This window comes from Pholcus phalangioides, unplaced genomic scaffold (genome assembly GCF_987345545.1).
Source record: "Pholcus phalangioides strain wild (caught in Gottingen) unplaced genomic scaffold, Ppha-v1.0 ptg000010l_1, whole genome shotgun sequence".
Classification (NCBI taxonomy): domain Eukaryota; kingdom Metazoa; phylum Arthropoda; class Arachnida; order Araneae; family Pholcidae; genus Pholcus; species Pholcus phalangioides.
The window spans coordinates 37,984,771-38,004,355 of NW_028301603.1; the positions used below are offsets into that span (position 1 = coordinate 37,984,771).

Here is a 19,585-nt window from a genome sequence, read left to right on the forward strand (position 1 = left end):
CCAAAGGAACAAAACTTTATTTTTACAAAAGACGAGTCATCACATACCAACTTGAGTAAAAAACCAATACAGAACCTTCCCGAATTCCAATCAACTTATCTTTCTTTCAAATCGAGCACAACTCTGGTCTATCGCCATGGGCAATTTACTACCAAATGAGTTGTGCCAGCAATGAACATATGTTCCTAACAGTTTGTGTGTGTATCTAGTGTTATGCATGAATTTTTAGGGCTGCCATTTATTTTTCAAACTATGAGTGAAGTGTAACTGTTAACTTAAGCAATATTAAAACAATTTTGTTTCTTGAACCTTAAAAACCCAATTCTATAAACTTCTCTATGAAAAACTTGTGAATAATTCCAATTATTATATCCAAAGACATCAAAGAATCATTGAAATTTTGTTATCGACAAATTTATTTGAATTTAACAGCAACATTATACAAAGAACCATTCTTTCTTTTCAACTTTAGTCATAAATCCATTATAGAAGTCGGACGCTGTGATTTTTCCTCGCTTTGGTACAGACAACAAACTGACACCAATCCAGCCATCCTAACGAATGAAAACAATGTTTTACTCATTTTTAGAGATATATATCCTCTTTGTTTTTGATTGCAAAGAGCACATATAATTTTGCTGCAAAGTTGTCCCTCTTAAGAAAATATTACGTAACTAAGTATAATTAATGATTCGACTGATGTGAGAATTTGTATATGTACTATTAACACTAGAACACACACAACAGGAATTTCAAACTACCCAGATTAGAATGACGGATAACAGTTATTTTAACTGCAATAGGAAAAAAACAACGTAAATTGTTTTCCCTTACAGAAACTTCTTAAAACAGTATCTATTCAGTCTCTGACTTATTTTTGCAATAAACCTTTGTTCGTGTACAGGCCCAACATTTCAACTTTTACTGTGGGGGAGGAGGGGTGGGGGCAAAGAACATATATATATATATACAAAGAACTTAGTGTATGTATATATGTTTTACTCCAGAAGTGGCCAGCCCAGCTGACCCGGCCAATGTCTGAAATTTGGGCTTTCGCCGGCCCCTTATGTCGATCCCTATACGTGAATCACTACAATATCAATATTCAGATTCCTTTGATCGTTAATGGGTTGCCAAAGCTAACCATAATAATTATGACTAATTATAAACTGATATAATTACATAACAAAAAATATGCCATTGCAGCGTACCCCGAATCAATTTTTTGGAATTATGGACAAAAAAGCTTGCTGTGACAGAGACTAACTCTATGTTTTGTAACTTTAAAAAGGGGTTTGATTATGAATTTTTGAGCTATTGTGATTTATGGCTTCATTTCCACTTGGCACTCCACTCTGACAAGGTTTAAAATACAATACGCTTGAGAAATTTGTGAAGAGATTGCATGTGTGGAATAAAAAAAAAAAAAGTGTGAATAACCATCAAATTCTGAGCATTGTAATATGTGAGCATGAACATATGTAAGGCAGCTTTTTGATGTGCACTGAATAAAATTATTTCGTAAAAAACATCAACAGCATTCATTAGCAGAGAAATCAAATTTCATAATTTCTCTGGCAGAAATTTCTTTTGCCCACAATTTCAATTTTTTGTGAGCACAGTGCTTCAGACATCAATTTTCTCCGCTCACCAACTATAGAATTATTTTTTCGCTCAGTCAAAAGCAGGATGCGTGGTAAAATAACGGTTCCCCATATCATCCAGCAGGCTCCTAGGCTGGGATATTTGGTGGGGCCTCCAGGACCTCCTCTTTCTCTATAATGAATTTATAATGTAAACAAAAAAAAGATAAGAATTGTCTTCCTCCCCCTCCAGTCTGGAGCTCTGTCCATGGGTATCCCTATCATGAAAAATGAAAAAATTGCTTTTATCGTGTGACATTTTACTAGTGAATGTAATGCAGTGTAGGCTACATTCCCCCATACTTTTATGGAAGAAATGTGGCCAGCCTACGCATATTGTGTATACTGATATTTTTCTATCAAAATACTTTTGCGGGCCAATGGTTGCGCACCCAATTTAATCAATGCTTCATATTAACTGGAATAGGAATGAAAGGTTTACCATACCTTACACTTAACGAATAGCTTCTTTCTTCTTTTGTGATAAAAAAGGAAGCCTGGTCTGATTGAGGCATTGACTAAATTATCGACTTGCGCTGTTGCCACTTCATCAGCATTCAAGGTATCGAGGACAAGTACTTTCATGTTTTTCCAATGGGTATACAGTTTAATCTGGAAATAAACTATCAATTAAATTGCATTAAAATGGAAATGCAAGGTATAATTCTTGTTTGAAATAGAATATAAATTTAATATGATTGTAAGGATATGCTATACCACATTTTGTGATGGTACAAATTTCTTTTTTCAGGCAAAAATAATGAAATATAAATACTTATTGATCAAATACGTCAAACCATTGGCCCAAAAGAACTGCAATAGAACTGTCCTTACACATGGTCGGGTTAGCTCCAGAAGAAATCTCTATACAAGTGTGACCTACTTCTTGCACCTCCTGCCCTCATTATTTTGGAAACACTCATTATGGGGAAAACACTCCCCCCCCCCTTCAACACATATTTGGCATCCCCCTCCTAAAGCAATGCCCTGTATGCCCCACAACTTAAGAGTCACCCTCCATGCAGGGTGTCTATAATTAAACTCACCCTACTCAGACGTGTAGAGCCCATTGACTTATATTTCGTATGACTTATATTTGACTTATATTACCGATTGACTTATATTTCGTTGAAACTTTGTTATAGTTCCTCAACGAGACCCTTCTCCCAACTGTTCAACAGTACGTGTAGAGCCCATTCTGATTGACTTATATTTCGTTGAAACTTTGTTATAGTTCCTCAACGAGACCCTTCTCCCTACTGTTGAACATGCTGTAATGCGTTCTGAACATATGATTGACACAAATGTAATATGCTCTGAACATATGATAAATGCAATGCACATCCAACAAATGCTGTAATTAAATGAAGTTTTATGTTTTCAATTTGTGTTTCTTGTCCTTTATGCATCACTTTTTCACGATGCACAGATCATGAAGACGCATAAGTTATTCTAAGAATGGCGCTCCTTTCAGGACCATTTCCAAGAGCACAGTGCAAAATTTTTAAATTGCAAAGAGGTTCAATGTAAATAATGTGCTGTCTATCTTTTTAAAGGGATTTGTTAACATTTTACTTGACAAATGAAATACTTTCATTCCTAGCTCTTTGCAGAGCTTAGTCCTAAAAATACAGAAGACAGTTGAATGCTATTGCGTAGCATCAGAATCACGAAACCTAGAATAGGCCTATGTATCCAACTGCTTTGTTATGCAAACTCTTGTTTCACCTATACACAAAATATGCACCATAATTTTGAATGATGAATGTTAGTTACTGTCTAAGACCATGAAGTAGCAAATACAAAATCATTTATGCATCCAGACAGAAGTTTTTAATGACTACTCAAAAAATTGACACAAAACGAGTCTTTGAACCCCAAACCAAGCAAAAGGAAAAATTAATAGACCAAATGCTCCTCAAATAACCTGAAAAACACTGCAATCAATGATTCTGCCAAAGCAGAAGTTGTAATCTACTACATTTGTATAATTTTGCAACATTTCAATGCAATTTCCTTTTCAACAACTTTTGTTGACAGGGTTTGGTAAAAAAAAAAAAAAGTAGGTCAAAACTAAGAAAGTATGACAAAATCAAGAAAGTAAGACATTTTACTAAAAAGTGGGAGCCCTGTTAAATAAACTTAACAAAGATTGGTTCAAAAATTGATAATGGAATTTGATTGACCACTGATATCATGTTTCTTTGAAAATGAGAAGGCAAAAAAAAATATATTTCGGTTGTTTCAGATAGCGGAAGAAAATCTTAAAGTACTCATAACGTAGAAGATGATTAGCCTTTTTTTCATTTTCCCCCTTCCCTTTCAATAAAATAATCATAACAATACTTACAAATCCTGAGAATGCTCTGATTTGCCTATCAATATCCACAGAGTTTCGACACCATTGAATCTGACCCATTTCGGATTTCAGTTTGGAAGCTACAAAGTGTGAAGAAACAAATACATAATGTATACTTGAAAAATATAGTGTATCATATAATAATTTTATTTAAACTTCATTGGTCAGCACTTAAAATACCATTATTCATATGATTATTTGATAATTATTCAACAGTTCTTACTTAATATTTGTCTTAACCATTTTTTTTTCCAGGCAACTCAAATTGATACTAATGTAAAAATTTGCATACTCATGCATGGTTAGAACAGAGAAGAAATATTCGCTATTTTTCTCTTCACAAGCAAAAAAAAAAAAATCTCATTTTATTTCCAGTCATGAGCGTAAGCCAGTGTTTCACGAAGGCTTTTCCACCATCACCACAGTGGTGGTCGGCTGAAGTTGTTTGTTGGTTTCCTGTGCTTCCCAACTCTGAGGTGCAAATGCGAGCCGATCTCGCCCTTGTAAAGTCTCGCCACAGATAGCAACAGGCCTACAACAATAAATCGTTAAATCATTACACTTCACTCACAGTTAGAAAAACTGGTGGCAGATGGCAGCACTACACATAACAAGCCTTACACAGAAACAAACTTCACGACAGGTTTTATTACATGTACACATACATTCAAACATGTACCAATTCGTTAGAGGTTTCCGGAATATGGACGAGGTGCATGTCTGGTTTAGTAGTAGTGTTTCACAAATTATGTGCTGTGACTCCAAAGTCACCAACTTTTGTTAGGTGAATCGCAGTGAGCTGCCAATATTCATGTGTGCATGTTTAGTGAATGTGCCTGATACAACTCACTAGGTAGTAAATTAGCCATGGCGATAGACATGAGTTGTGTGAACGGTTTGAAAGAAAGAAAGAAAGCCTGTTTAGTGCTTTGATATGGCTCTTTGTTAGACTATTCTGGGGTGCTGAGGATAGAAGTTAACTAGGCTAGGTCAGTATTCACAGACATGGTTTAAACTAGTCACATTTTTTTTATGAGAGATCGACACGGATATGTTTAAATTCAGATTTTTAACCAATCTATGTTGATCTCTTATCCAAAAATTGTGACTACAGTTTAAACCATGTCTGTGAATACGGCCCTAAGAGAGCCGCAGCTGACAAAAGTTTGTTAACCACTGGCACAAGCGAATACAGAACCTTCTAACAGGAGGAAGGGGGGGGGGGGAGTGAATTCTGGGGGTGTGTATGAGATAGGTGAAAGCGTGATGGTTCCTCCCCCTCTAACCTATGAAACTATATACTTTTTAGTGAAGGGGAAATCACTCTCTTCATACCCCCATATCTGTTTCTTAATACAAGCACAATGGAAATTTAAAGCTATCCAGAATGACGGAAAACAGGGGAGAAATGCTTCATAATTTTTTTGACTTCATTTAATTTCTTAAAAATGGCATTTATTCAGTTAATTCGACACTTTCTTTGCAATAAACCTTCTTCCATGCACCATTATGAACACAATGATTTGTATGTCTTGTAACAAAAACAATCAAGAGTTTTTATTGTGATTGTTTGAGCTCTTGTAATTCATTGCTTAATTTTCAAGAAGTTGATATTTTGATGGGCCCCACATCAGAAATAGTGGGAGTGTTTGGTCCATTCACTAACTTATTAGCGAATAATTAAGAAGAAAACACCTCCTCTGTGATTCAATCATATTGTAGTGATGATAATTCGAGCATCCCTTCACTACAGAGAGTCTGTAATTGATGCAAATAAGTTGTCCATCGTGGCGTTTTTCCAAAAAATGAAATTTTATTTAAAGATCAACAGCCAAAAAGAATTTCAGTGCTTTTTTTTTTAGGTTATTCTCACAGAGCACTGGATGAATTAGCCAGCGTGCTTTACATGGCAACAGTCATCCAGGAATTCTGATGTTTTTATCAGCGGCAAGAACAAACCTATGATTTTGGAACAAAAGAGGGGTAATAGTTCAAAAATTAGGTCAAATTCACCACTGGACAAGAGCCAAAAGGTGTGATTTCCTGTCAAATTGCAAGAAACCGAGAATCTCTTCACCATGCCGCATTGTTTAAGTGAAAATTGGATCCCATTTTGGTTACACGTCACGGAAATTTAGAGATTTAGGTACCAATCTATATATATATGTAAAATTGATTTTCTGTGTGTGTGTGTTCTCTATACAGATCTACTATTTTAGATTGATCATTGCCATATTTTGCATATATACCAAACAGGGCCTGGATTGAACGATAGGCTACTTTAATAGTTTGTCAGAGCAGAACAAATGCCCGAAATGGGTGAAAAACTGTTGGCAATAATGGTTCCTGGGCCTCAACAATCACTTTCGGAATGTTTACTTTGGTTACCCCTGGTTCCCTAGCAATGCATTTCCGATGTGCATATGCCTTTACAATGGTTTGTCGCATCTTATGCTGCCAGTATTATATATAATAGTTTATGCTTTTATAATGTGTGTGGTTTGTCACTTTTTCAATCTTCCCAGTAACTGAAGAAAACTCGGGCAGCACCGGGTATTATAGCTAGTTATTAATACTTATATGTATTTGTATGCAAAATTGTACCCACACTTATATAAACTTGACTTACATGATGGTTAGCCTCGCCTATAGCATAACTTCAAGAGTATTGTTGTACTATACTAATAGAGGGTATTACTCTATTAGAAAAATTCAATAATCTTTGAAAAAATGGGTGTATAATTTGTAGGTACCTAGTGTAACACCATTCTTCGGCTGTGGGTAACTGTTCGCTAGATAAAATGGCAGGTTCTGAAGTACTTTTAACACCTGAAAAATTACAGAGAGTATCAAAATCATTAACTTGAAGAAAAAAAAATTCTCGACAATAATTAAGTTGAAGAAACTTTATTCAATCAAATTCATTCAAAAACACAATACAATATGATGTAAAATGTGATATATCTAAACATGCAAGTGAATCAATATATATGAGTTGTCAAGGGGTAATTATGCCCGTACTGACAATTTCAGGCTTGTGTTAAAAGAAAATATTAAAAGAAAACTGATGACCAGTGTTGGCGAGTTGTTGATTTTAAATTATCACATCAGAGGTTTCAAACACTGCTTTTGAATATAAAAATTCCTGTTTAAAATATCATTGGTTGATAGCATGTAATGATTAAAATGCCAATACAGTAATATCCTGACTTACGTCTTACATCAGCCCAAATTTGCATCCTCTCATACTAAAAATGATTTTGACAAGAATATGTCTTTTAAATCGCCTGACAAGACTGAGAGCATTTGCAAAAAGTTGCTAGACAAAATTCTTCAAGCGCTAATATCTCATGAAGTACCTACCACAAGTCAAAAGCAATGATATCGTCAGGTGTACATGGCAAATGTGCATTCAATGATATCACTCTGGTTTTAATATCTTTTCCCCTCTGGGCACCAGGCCCACAGTCCTGATTCGTAATGAATTGTTTTCCGCTATATTCAATTAGATTCTGAGAATGGTGTCTTGCAGAATTTTTCTCTCATACTTGCTCCATTTTTCAGTAAAAATATAATTGGTACAATAGCTGCTCGCACAAGGTCACAAGAAGCTTCCATATGGATAGGCTAGGTTCACAGGCAAGGACACAAGAAACTGTTGTGTTTCTACACAAAAGGCTTTTTTCCCCTTCCATTCATTCTTCTGGAAATGGTTTATCTACTGGAAATCTCAATACTGAGATTACAGTTTTCATCATGTAAAGAAAAACAATTAGCGATACAAAAGTGATTTCACAAACACATACCATCTCCGATGCCCTTCGAGACAAAATGTTACTTAGCATGCAAGTTGAACAATTAGAAGGCACTGCATAACGGTCTTGCATCAAAATTCTTCCGATATCAAACCTTTCGGAAGAAAGAATCACAATATTTTTAATATCTATATCAATTTTCTCATCTGGAATCATCTTACTGTCACTTAAAATTAATCAGATCAGTTTGACGAATGGGCTTTTTATAATCCTCCGAGGAAGAGAATGCCCTCTTCAAAATGAAAGGTTTATTTTGTTTTGAGGTGATACAAAGGCAAAATACTCTGGGGTTGCTTGGTACAAATCACTTTTTTGTCACCAAATCATTTTTTCATTCTACCTACCTTGATGATACACAAGAGAAGGAACAAAACTTGAACCCAGATCTCGAGTTGACCAAAGCAATATAGCCCCCTTAGCGCTATGAAGCCAATTTTAAAAGAATGCAAATTGATGCTGGTTTTCGAGATCTCACTTTATCTATAAAGAAATAATTGCTTGACATCATATGACATATTAAAAAGCCTATTCTCGTTCTCTGAGGACTATAATTCAAATTACATGGATTCAAATGCTTATTTTGACAGGATAAACCTTACTTATTAGGCGATACCTCCAATATCGTTACTCCAGTCTCCGTATCCCCATTCAAAATAGTGTGCTGGATCGGAGCGGCACCTCGCCAGCGAGGAAGCAAACTTGGATGAGCATTTATCATGCCGCTACAAAATATGAAATGTATATTAGCCCCCTACCACGAAACTAATTGTTAACTGAAAAATTTGAGTGTTGTGAATAAATGACTTGTGGTGAAAATACGATATTGATCACTTCAGCATTTTGTTGTCTGCTTAACTTGGATGATAAAAGATAAAAGGGACTCCAGAGTGCATTGTTATGTTGCATCATCCCGTTAGTTTTGGAAGCACGACATGTATGGAAGAATAAAGACATCACTTACAATTTACAGTTTTCGATGCTTTGCGAATGTATTAGATGACCAAACGAGACAACTATCCCAATGTCATATCGATTCGCTGGAACTATGAATGGCCATTCATAAACAGTCAGCGCATTTTCCGTACAGAAATTTCTCACGGCTAAGTTCGCCTGTGAAGACAGAAAGGCACACGATAAATACAGTACATGATAAACCATACATGCTGAAAAATCAATGCTGCTGCAGAACAATCTGGAGGAATTTTAGAAAAAAAAGTGCAGAAAACACTATTATGAGAATTTTCACCACAGAACATTTCTGGTGAGCTGAGGGCTGATTGAAGAACAATGCAAAACACTCTGCTTAGGATCACTCAAGTGGCTGAATATACATTTTCAGAAGACCACTCAAGTGGCTTGCAGGGCATTTTTACACTGCTTCTAAGCATAGAGGTTTTCTAGGCCGCCCATGGCACATTCTCAGATCATATAAGTGACTTTCAGCATATTTCCAGATCATCTAAGTGGCCCATGATACATTTCCAGATCACTTGAGTGGCTTGCAATACGTTGCAAACCCAATAAAGTGGCCCCTCACCCTCTAAAGAGTTGAGCACCCTTTGTAATTAACAGTAATTTGATACGGTTAGTCACTATTAAATTGTCACTTACCCCGGCACAAACGTCTAGAGCACTGACAAGTTTATCACCATCCACAGCGTTTCTGAAATTGAAATTTCATAATTATTGAGTCAATGGGAATTTCGAAATAATAAAGAACAATACAATAACCTCTTGCTATATTGCGGTGACAAAGAAAACGCAATTGTTATTTAAAGTTTAATGACGGTTCTCCAATAAAAGGCAGGCAAAAATCTGAAAGTTTGTTATACCTACTTATTAACTATTAACAGCGATACATCACCTTACTCTCTAGGGGCCACCACGAGAATTTGACTGCAGAATAAACATTAAACGGTTTTCCCTGTGACTTCAACCTCAACTTTCCATTCAGGTTTTCTGGACGTTCACAGAATAGCAGTACTAATCCAGATTTAGCGATACTTTCATAATTTTTCTCAACTAATCTCTCACTAAAATGAAATGCGGCAATATACTTGATATCCACCGTTCTCAACAACCCCAATCAATTACTAGAGCAGACAATCACTCTCGCCAAATTCTGTTATTTAAATAATTAAAGATAGTGACCTAGTAAGTGAGTGGGCGACTTAGAGAGAAAGTGTTTAGATGAGCAACCCAGTGGTAGACTGAAAGAACTAGTGACAGAATGAGTGATACAAATACAAATACAAATACAAATACAACGCCACAACAGGCAAACTGCCCAACGAGGTGGCTGACTTAAGATCATCATGGATCCCCGAGCCCCTACCTACTACTGCTACACCACACATGCACCGCCCCCCCCGCGGAACCCCCCAACGAATCGGTACATGCGGGAATGTGTGTGTACGTGTAGTGCAACCTGACGTAAAGTTTGTTTCTGTGTAATGCTTGTTATGTGTAGTGCTGTCATCTGTCCCAAGTTTTACAAACTATGAGTGAAGTGTTATGGTTGAATGATTTACCGTTGTAGGACTGTTGCTCTCTGTGGCGAGACTTTTTAACGGGGAGATCGGCTCGCATTTGCGCCTTGAAGTTGGGAACCACAGAAAACCAACTTCAGCTTTTTTTTTTTTTTTAACAAGTTACATTTTATGTATGGAAAATGAATACATGATCATACCACATAATGATGAAAATTACATAGTTTCCTTAAAAAAATTCCCATTTTCATTTGAAGTAGTAACATAACTAACAGACTATGCATTGCTTAGCCATCGTCTCAAAAACATGTCTGCAGGAGTTGCATTATCATGCTGCTCCCCGTATGGAAGGGTAGTTTCAAAAACAACCACAGCTTCTGAATGAGTCTTTGGTGGTGAAGTGTCAGAATTTAACCCCCTCCCCCAGTGGTTCTCAAACTTTTACTTTCCATGGATCTCTTGCTATGACGTTTATCCATGGCGTGGCAGAATAGTCTAAGAAAGAACCACTCCACAAAGCAATGAATATGCAATCACATCAATGTTCGCCACTCATCGCGATGCCCTTGAGAAAGGTTGACAATTTCTCTAAGAGAAATGACATACACATTCCACTGATCTAATCCATCGCTTGACAATGAATCATTGCAAGTTAAAACTTTGTAGACTATTTCTGCATTTGCAAAAAATCAGACACCTTTTACATTTACAGGCTAATAACACTTCCACATCTTTTTCCTCTGCTTCCTCGCAACCTCAGGATTTCTTTTCAAAATTAAAAGAATTTTCATCCGATTCCTTTGTTTCTTAATAATTACCCAATGACAGTCTTGGCCAACTTTTGCAGCATGGTTTCTGTCAAGTTTTACTATACTTCTGCAGGCCAGATGACATTTTCAGATTTTTAATTTTTTGGAAAATGGAAAGGAACACTCATCTACATTGAAATATCAAAGCAGCATTTTCTTGTGCACCTGTTTGATGTTTTTTAAGGTCCCTTGGCTGAAACATAACATTGGAAATAAAAAAATTCACTTCAATTTCCCTGAAATTTAGTCATCGTTAAATGGAATTATCTGGTCTATAATTATTTCACCCGGAAGGATACTCTCCAGGGTTGGCAAGCTTTTGCCACAGTGGAAAAATCTATGGTAAAAACCGCCCTGGCACAAATAGTTTTTGCCACATTTTTGCACCTGGCAAAAATTCATAGAATTAAAAAATTGGATTTATCTGTCTTGAATTCTATAAATGAATAATCATAAAACCTTACACTTATCAATTTTTAATAACAAATCATGATACATATTTTAGCCTATTTGGATAAAGCAAATATTTTTGCCACCTGGTGAAAATTCATTGAATTAAAAAATTTATTTATAGAATTTAAAACATAAATCCAAAGTCTTTTTACTTATGAATTTTTTTTATAACAAATGTGGATGATGTCTATTTTATTTGGATATGTTTTCATATTTTTGGTTGTTGAATATTCATTTTCCAGGGCCCCCCCACTCAAAAAATAAGGAAAATTATGAAAAAGAGGACGACCAAAAAGTAAGATTGGGGATTGTACCCTCCTTAAACAATCATAGCATAAGAAAAAATTCCTAAAAAAATTTATAAAATTTTTCCTCATAGCACTATTTCAGTATCCTATAAGACTGAATCAAGTCAAAGCAAAATAACAGAAATGACTTGGTAACAAAAAAAATTTTTGACCAAAACAGTGCACTAGCAACCACAGATAATTTTGTTCTCGAAATAAATATTTTTTTTTTTTATGTCTTCCACAGTCCAATCTGTCAAATCTTCAACAATACACAGCAAATTATGAAGGCATGTAAGATATTTAAGCTCCTTTATGACGCTCCTTCAAGACTTTCAAAAGCATAGTGCAAAATATGTAAATTACAAGCTCTGTTTATTTACATCGGAGGTCAACATGAAGTCAAAGTGAACCGGATGGGTTTTACTACGCTGCCATTTCTTTTAAAGAGATTTGTTTGCATTTTACTGTTCAATACCGGTGTAATCATTTTTGAAAAATGAAGCAATTTCATTTCTAGTTCTTTGCCAAGTATTGTATACATTGTTTATGCCTCTCCATGCTTTAAAAATACAAATGAAATGCTAGTGAGTAAGCGCGTGATCTGATGATTGAGTGTGTGACAAAGTGAGTGATCTCGAAATCAAGTGAGTGACCAGCCTACTGAGAGTGTGATTGCCATAGTAAGCGAGATTGTGAGTAACCTGGTGAGCACGTGAGTGATTGACCTTGTGAGTGAGAGAGCAAGCTAGCTCTAGTGACAGGACGGTTTTGCTCACTCATTCACTTGCTCGCTCGATCATTTATTCACTCATGTTGAATTGGTGTTGCGGAATTTTCTTGACAGTGAATTTTCCGGACACTGACTTTAAAATGAAATAACTCTGGAATGGTAATTGATAGAAGAATAAAACAAATGGTATGTTTATTCTGAAAGCCGTAACAGTCTGATACCAAAGTTTCACAAAATTAGTTACAAATATTGCAGACAAGGGCGCTATGTGCTATAATCGCAATATCGAGTCAGAGAAATAGACAATAACTGTCCTTTGCATGCAGTCATTGCAATCACATCACAATGGATTCAAAAATGTGCACTTTTCGCAGCACATAAGAGGTCGCAAATGAAGAATGAAATTTTCATTCACTCTCTGTAGTTCCTCAACAAAAATGAATGCATATGCCCCCCATATAAAATCTTGAAGCTCACCCAGTGTTCCGGAAAACAGTGTTCTTCAATTTGCCCCACAGAAAGTAGTTCCCTGGGGGAAGATCGGGTGTGTTTAGAACCACGCCTGTTAGTAAATATGGAATAGTTTAATGCAATAACTCTATTCCCGAAGTGTTCCTGAAGAAAGGCGGAAACCGTTGAGATACAGCGTAGTTGGGCCCCATCTTGCAAGAACCACTAAATGCCTCAGCGATCCTCCAACACAGGTGACAAGCTGTTCCAAAACTGCAATGTACAGTTCAGTAGTGATCGTTTGCGCCATCTCTGTGCTGTGAAATTTTTTTTACCTATTTTGATTTGATTGCAACGACTGCTTGCAAAAAAAGACTTTATTTTTCCCCCCAAAGTTCCCAGTGTTGGACTGCTTCTGTCGGGCTGAGGCCTCGTAACGTCTTCAAACCCTGCGGAATTTATTTTTCTGGAGAATTTTATTTTCTTAATTTCTTTTCTAAATTTGGTAGCACTAGTCTACCGTCCATTCAATTCCGTAGATGCACGTGAGTGGATTGTTTCGATTTATGGCATGGATTATTACACGTGTAGATTAAAAGAAGGTGGTGTGCCTTAAGGATTATCCTGATTTCTAATGTGGATTATTACTGTGTCAGGGAGGAAGGAGAATTGTAACAAAAAAGAAACACAGGTGAATGGTGAAAAAAAAAGATATTATGCGTCAAGGTCTTGGTACCGATAAGGATAATTAAATTTATTTCATTTCGAGGAACAGCTGTCGTATGGTCCGCCACTTGGCGATTTTTGGCGCCGAAAAAAAAAAAAACCTTCGCCGTGCAAAACATAATAGAAATCACCAAGCATAAATATAGGAAAAATATCAGTTACAAAAAAATTACATCTGGGCCATTTTTTTAATAAACAGATCCATGCATTAAAACTAAAACCCGGACCTTTTTTTAATAATAAACGGATCCAGGCATGAAAACTTCTGTAGGTTCATTTTAAATAATAAACCGATAAGACAGAAGGCATGGCAATGGTAATAAATAGAACGAATTAACAAAACGGTATGATACAACCTGAGTAGTAGATAATAATCCAAATGACTTGAGCTACAAAAGGGAGGAATAATAATCCAAGAGACGCGCTGGAAATGGAACAACGGCTGTTTTGAATTTTTGAAAAAACGCAGTGAACAAAAGAAAAATCCTGTTTGGCAAAGCCAGCGCCATCTGGTATCACCCAGTGAAAACTGAAAAGATGTTAAAAAATACGGCAACCCAAAGCCCCATTATGACAATCTTGGCGACTTATCGCGAGAAGAAAGTCGCCAAAGTCGTGGTGGACCATACTGCATCTGTTCCCATTTCGAAATCAGGGAGTCTTTTTTTGGGAGAACACCCTGTATTTATATCATGAAGGACCCAAAGAAATGATAAAGTTTGTCCCAGACTATAGTCCTGCCAACCCTACCCATGTGGGTGGAACCTTGAGTATAGCCATCACAAGGGTAGGGCTGAAAAGCTCTAGCACATGGGCTGAGACGATTCTCATATATTTGTTTAAAATTTTATTTTCATACAATAATTCACCACAGAGAAGCCTGTGAAAGATTTAGCGTGGGAGCCCACTGCGTCCTAGAAACCCTGCTGCAAGATGTGGGGGGCACAACTAATAACAATACAAACAATGTTCATGGTAACATTGTCAAATTTATTTTGAGCCATTTTCAAGCCAAGAAGCACAAGAAATGTCGGTTATGAATCTGTCCCATTGTCTTTCCCAAAAAAGAAAAAAAATCACCAACATACCGCCAAAAAGGAAACAATGCTCGCTGCTATTTTCAAGCAACAATCATAAGAAATTGTGGCGGTTATGACCGCTAAATCTGACATTGGCAACATATATATATATATATCAAAATATCGCCAAATCACAATTAGCACATCTATTATGCCAAGTGTTTCACTTCTTTTATGTTTATAATTTCAGCAATGATAATAATAATTACTTGGCGCTGACAAGAGCTCGCAATGTTTCGCAAGAGAAATCGTCGGTCCCGAAGAAAATGATCCTCCACATTGTCCTCCGTGGCACTCCATACACACACGTCCTCGCGCAGCAAATTGGGACCTTGAACACGTTCATCGCAGTAACGGGTGGGTTTCAAAACCACGAGTTTCCAACGTACCGGCTTTTTTAGAAGTTACATCAGAAGCCACTACTGTAACGAGTAAAATCACACTGTATAAATTAATGTCCTCTATGCCTGACCGTGAGTACGATTACAATACAAATTAACATTCTACATGCCTGCCCATAATCTTAAGGACCTGATTATAATACAAATTAGTGTCCTTTTTTTCTTCCCTTGAGTTTCAGGCCGGATACTGATTAACGTCCTCTATGCCTGCTTAGGGCTCTAGGACAGTTTAGGCCAAAGCGTATTATTGATACGCTTTGGTTTAGGCCAGATTTCAGCATTTTTTTTTTTGTTGTTTACATTAACCAAGCCGGACGACAGTAACTATAGTTTTTCGTGTTGCCATATGTAATTTTGAAATAAAACTGAGAGATTATATTTTATCTATTCCAGATGCATGACCATACGTCCAGTATTTCTCGCAATATTCCCGAATGGTCGTCCCAAATTTTTGCACCAACTTGAATTTTCATCCTTCATAGCAATCAAGAATTTAGATTATTTTCCTCAACTTGTGTTGAGCTTCCCAACTAGCTGTGGCCTTACTTCATAGTGCGTGAAATAAGGAGGGCAAAATCCTGTCTCCAGTGGTGTGTATGATAGCGCACTTGCACGGTTTGCATGAGGACCTAGGTTCGATTCCCGGCGAAGACCAGGTAGCTTTTCTTTTCAGTTTGCCTCGCCATAATATCTAGAAAAATGTTTATTTCCTTGATTTAAGTTATATCATGATGATTATAACTATATAAATATGAATATTCACCTGACAAATCCATATATATGTACAGGGTGATTATAACCAAAGTTCTTCCGTACTGTCAGTACTACTCATCCGATCACAAAAAATTTTTTGGATGTCTTAACGAGACTATAGGAGAGAGATTTATGAAATGAAAAAAAATAGTTAAATTTTCATCCTCCAGGTGAAAAAACGGCTGAAGTTGGTTTTCTGGGGTTCCCAACTTCAAGGCGCAAATCCGAGCCGATCTCCCCTTTAAAAAGTCTCGCCACAGAGAGAAGCAGACCTACAAAAACAGTAGAAATGTAATTCAATCATAACACATCACTCACCTCACTTCTGAAATATAGATGGCAGCACTGAAAAATCAAACATGCAGAAGGACGTGTTTGTCTTCAACCGACACATTGAAAGATATAATTAATCATTTATTATATAATTAACCTACCGAAATATACAAAGAACCTACAAGAACGAGCGGACCGCGTGTCTCTCTGGTTTGAGCCGCCAAACGCAAGTTCTATAAAAGATTTATCCCACTATATTCTCAAATCATCGATCCGCTCCAACGTTGCCATGAAGGTAAATACAAGCCAACAGGCGCGCTCTTCTCCCTATTACGCGAACAGCGCCGTCCAGTGGTGGAACTGACGCCGCACACACCACTACATACGTACTCAGACTGTTAGGTACATGCACAGTTACACTTCCTCACTAGGTAGTAAATCGCCCATAGATGGTGATAGACCTGAGTTGTGCACGGTTTGAAAGAAAGAAAGTGAAAAAATGACGCTTTTTTATTGAAATTTCTTTTTTCCCCCCATGGACCACATAGCATATGTACCAAGTTCCAGTAGAATACGTCCTCCAGAACGGGAGCTGCATAGGTCTAAGCAGTGTCAGTATACTGAAACTACGTAGACCTCTGTTGCGTCCGTTCTGATGGATGCATTTAATTGAAACTTGGTATATATATATACGCTTTATGGACCATGGAAGACGGAAAATGCAAGAAAAGCTCCACATTTTCACCTGGTCGTAAAAAATTTAACTACTTTTTTACCTAAGACCGGTCTCCCATTTAAAAAAGTCTCTATGCAGAGAGTAGGTGGACCTACAACACGATACTCACAAAACAGGAAATTGGAGCATTCCCATCTTTACTTCAGAAAATGGAAGACAGATGGCAGCTCGAACACGAAACGAGCGCAATTCGATAACATAAATACTTTACGGCCGCACATACACCAAGCACACATTCCGGCATGTGCTGATTCGTTAGAAATTCCGTAGAGGAATGCGTCAACACCATCCATAGCAGAAGGCCTCCGCACGAAGCTCGTGTCGTTACTGAAGAAGGTAATTTTCCCGTGTTTGAGGATCCTGATTTCCGTATGTTTCTTGAAGAAACAGGGTCAGCTTAATTTTAAAATGAGCATGGCCATCCTTGCTGTTTTTTTCCCCCGTGTTAACTCGAATTCACTCTTTCTGTAGTTACGGATCCAGATAACGTAAATCAATCGAAATAGTGCTGCTGGCAAACACGAATTCTGCATTTGCCCAATACTTTCTTGGTTGCCGTCTGGTTTTGCCACCGAAATTTGCGGAATTGTAAGGAAGAGAAGAAGAATCAGAATGGATGATGACGCTAACGGATCTAGTCTACTCTCAGGGAACCGAGATTTTCATAGAGTTGAAAGAGAACTGCGAATTTTTTGAGGCGGTAAACAAACATAGATGTAACTTCTGGTCGAACGCGAAATTCGTAGACCGAAGTATGTGAACTTTCTAGGTGTGCAGGCCAGCACAAATTCAGCGTTTGCATAACCAGTGCCGTCTTAAGGCATGGGCAAACCCGGGCCTCCTCAAGAGAAGAGGGACATCACAAAAAATAGATCTGGTAGAAATTTTCGAGAATTTGTCTGGTAGGGCTTCAGAAAAATCACTTGGCCCGGGGGCTCATGATGCTTTCAAGACGGCCCTGTACGTAACACTCTCAGGGTTAACGTGGGGTTTCGAATTCCGTAACTTTGTTTCTTAAATTTCGGTTCTCGCGAACCGGTTAGTCGGCTGATCGAACTCGAAATTCGTAATGCAAGCTCGGCACTAAGTAATATAAAAAAGCGTCGCTCAGAACTAAGTATGCGAAACCTCCATGTATGCCGCAAGGCAACACGAATTCAGAATTTGCGCAGTAGTTTGGGGGTTGTCGTGGAAGTTCACTTTCCGAAACTTGCAAATGCTTAAAGTTCGGTTCTCGCAAACCGAGCGGTCGAGGATGACAAGGAGTTAGAATGGATGATGACGGGAACATCTAGTCTATTAAGGAGCCTGGAGTTTACAGAGCTGAAAGAAGCCTGCCGATTTTGAGACAGTAAATAACGGCAGTCGTAACTTCTGATCGAACACGAAATTCTCGCAGCAAGCTGGACGCTACATAGCAAAGTATAAAGCGTCGATCGGAACGAACAGATATGCAGCTGCCTTCACGAGCTAGGCTTTAGCGCGATGCTTCAAAGGTTACCCATCCGAAACCCACGGGGTTTTGCCATCCGAAACTTTCAGCTGCCGAAAGTTCGGTTCTCGCAAACCAAACAGTTGGGGATGACAGAGTTAGAATGGATGATGACGCGTATTTCGAATCTGATATAATAGAGCCTAGAGTTCACAGAGCTGAAATAAAACAGCCGATTATTAGGCATTAAAAGTTTAAAAAAACGGCAACTTCTACCTATTGAAAGCGAAATTGACATTGTTCAAGACCGGAATTGACAGACATGACCGCTGACCACCCATAGGAACAATCTGGGGATAGTTTGCGCTCTTTCGCAAAGGGATTGACGGCATTTGACCCCAGCACTAACATGATATAATGTGCATATCAATAGGAACGAAGGATGTCAAACAGCATTTGTGCTAACGGCCTGCACGAAATCTGTGTTTGCGCATTACTTTCAGGGTTGCTGTAGGGTTTCGCATTCCGAAAGTTGCAAATGTGAAAAGCTCTGTTCTCGCAAACCTAGCAGTCGGGGTAAGAATGGACGATGACTAGGGATACGTAAATTTCGCAAAAAAAAATTTTTTTAATCATAAATTTCGCATTTATTCCCAAAAAAAAAAAAAATTCCAGTCAGAAATTTTGTATTGGTTCACAAAAAAATAAATAAAATATATTTTACAAAAAATAGCATATCATAGGCCCTCGGCTAAAATGAATTTTCTGAAGACCCCCCCCCCCCCCTACCTTGCTAGAAATGCTTACTCTCGATAATTTGAACCAGATCTCATGAGCTTTCAGAATTTCACATAACGACGGAGTTAAGGCTCTAGAAACTGCAATTAAATGCGTTGAGCAACAAGAAGCTACAGGAATCGACATAATGATGCTGCAAAGATGGCGAGATTTGGCAGCGGAGAAACGGCGGCACTCGTAAGGAAAGCAGACTACGATCAAAAAGGTTTTTAAATCATCACAGGACTGAACGTTTTAAGAGTATTGTATTTAACTTTAAAATATTCTGTAACTGTAAGTTCATTTTCTCACTTAATTTTTTCTATTATTTTACTGTAAACATGATTATTAGGTTCGTAATGTGCAAAAT

The 19,585-nt window shown here is 37.4% G+C and overlaps 1 protein-coding gene across 3 annotated transcripts; it reads right to left on the reverse strand.

Moving 5' to 3' along the window:
• LOC149081406 (methionyl-tRNA formyltransferase, mitochondrial) lies at positions 1 to 15,582 on the reverse strand. 3 transcript variants are annotated; one of them, XM_089238228.1, is made up of 9 exons: positions 15,053 to 15,570; positions 9,429 to 9,480; positions 8,779 to 8,927; positions 8,417 to 8,539; positions 7,809 to 7,911; positions 6,756 to 6,831; positions 3,994 to 4,082; positions 2,091 to 2,255; positions 1 to 554 (listed from the first exon to the last, which is right to left on the reverse strand). In XM_089238228.1, the coding sequence occupies exons 1-9, from the start codon at positions 15,187 to 15,189 to the stop codon at positions 438 to 440; spliced, it is 1,011 nt and encodes a 336-aa protein (XP_089094354.1). In that variant the 5' UTR covers positions 15,190 to 15,570; the 3' UTR covers positions 1 to 437. The 3 variants fall into 3 exon arrangements, 2 of the variants coding, with proteins under 2 accessions (XP_089094354.1, XP_089094355.1); XR_016193450.1 differs by having other exon boundaries at positions 406 to 554; positions 2,091 to 2,266; positions 15,053 to 15,582; XM_089238229.1 differs by lacking the exon at positions 8,417 to 8,539 and having other exon boundaries at positions 386 to 554; positions 15,053 to 15,566.
• Between the last annotated feature and the right edge of the window lie 4,003 nt (positions 15,583 to 19,585).

Coding starts and splice junctions, on each gene's coding strand:
- LOC149081406 (XM_089238228.1), bottom strand. CDS start 15,189: ATGAACGTGTTCAAGGTCCCAATTTGCTGCGCGAGGACGTGTGTGTAT. Junction 8,540..8,778: donor AGCATCGAAAACTGTAAATT/GTAAGTGATGTC, acceptor CATATTTTGTAG/CGGCATGATAAATGCTCATC. Junction 7,912..8,416: donor TTGGAGGTATCGCCTAATAA/GTAAGGTTTATC, acceptor TTCTTCCGAAAG/GTTTGATATCGGAAGAATTT.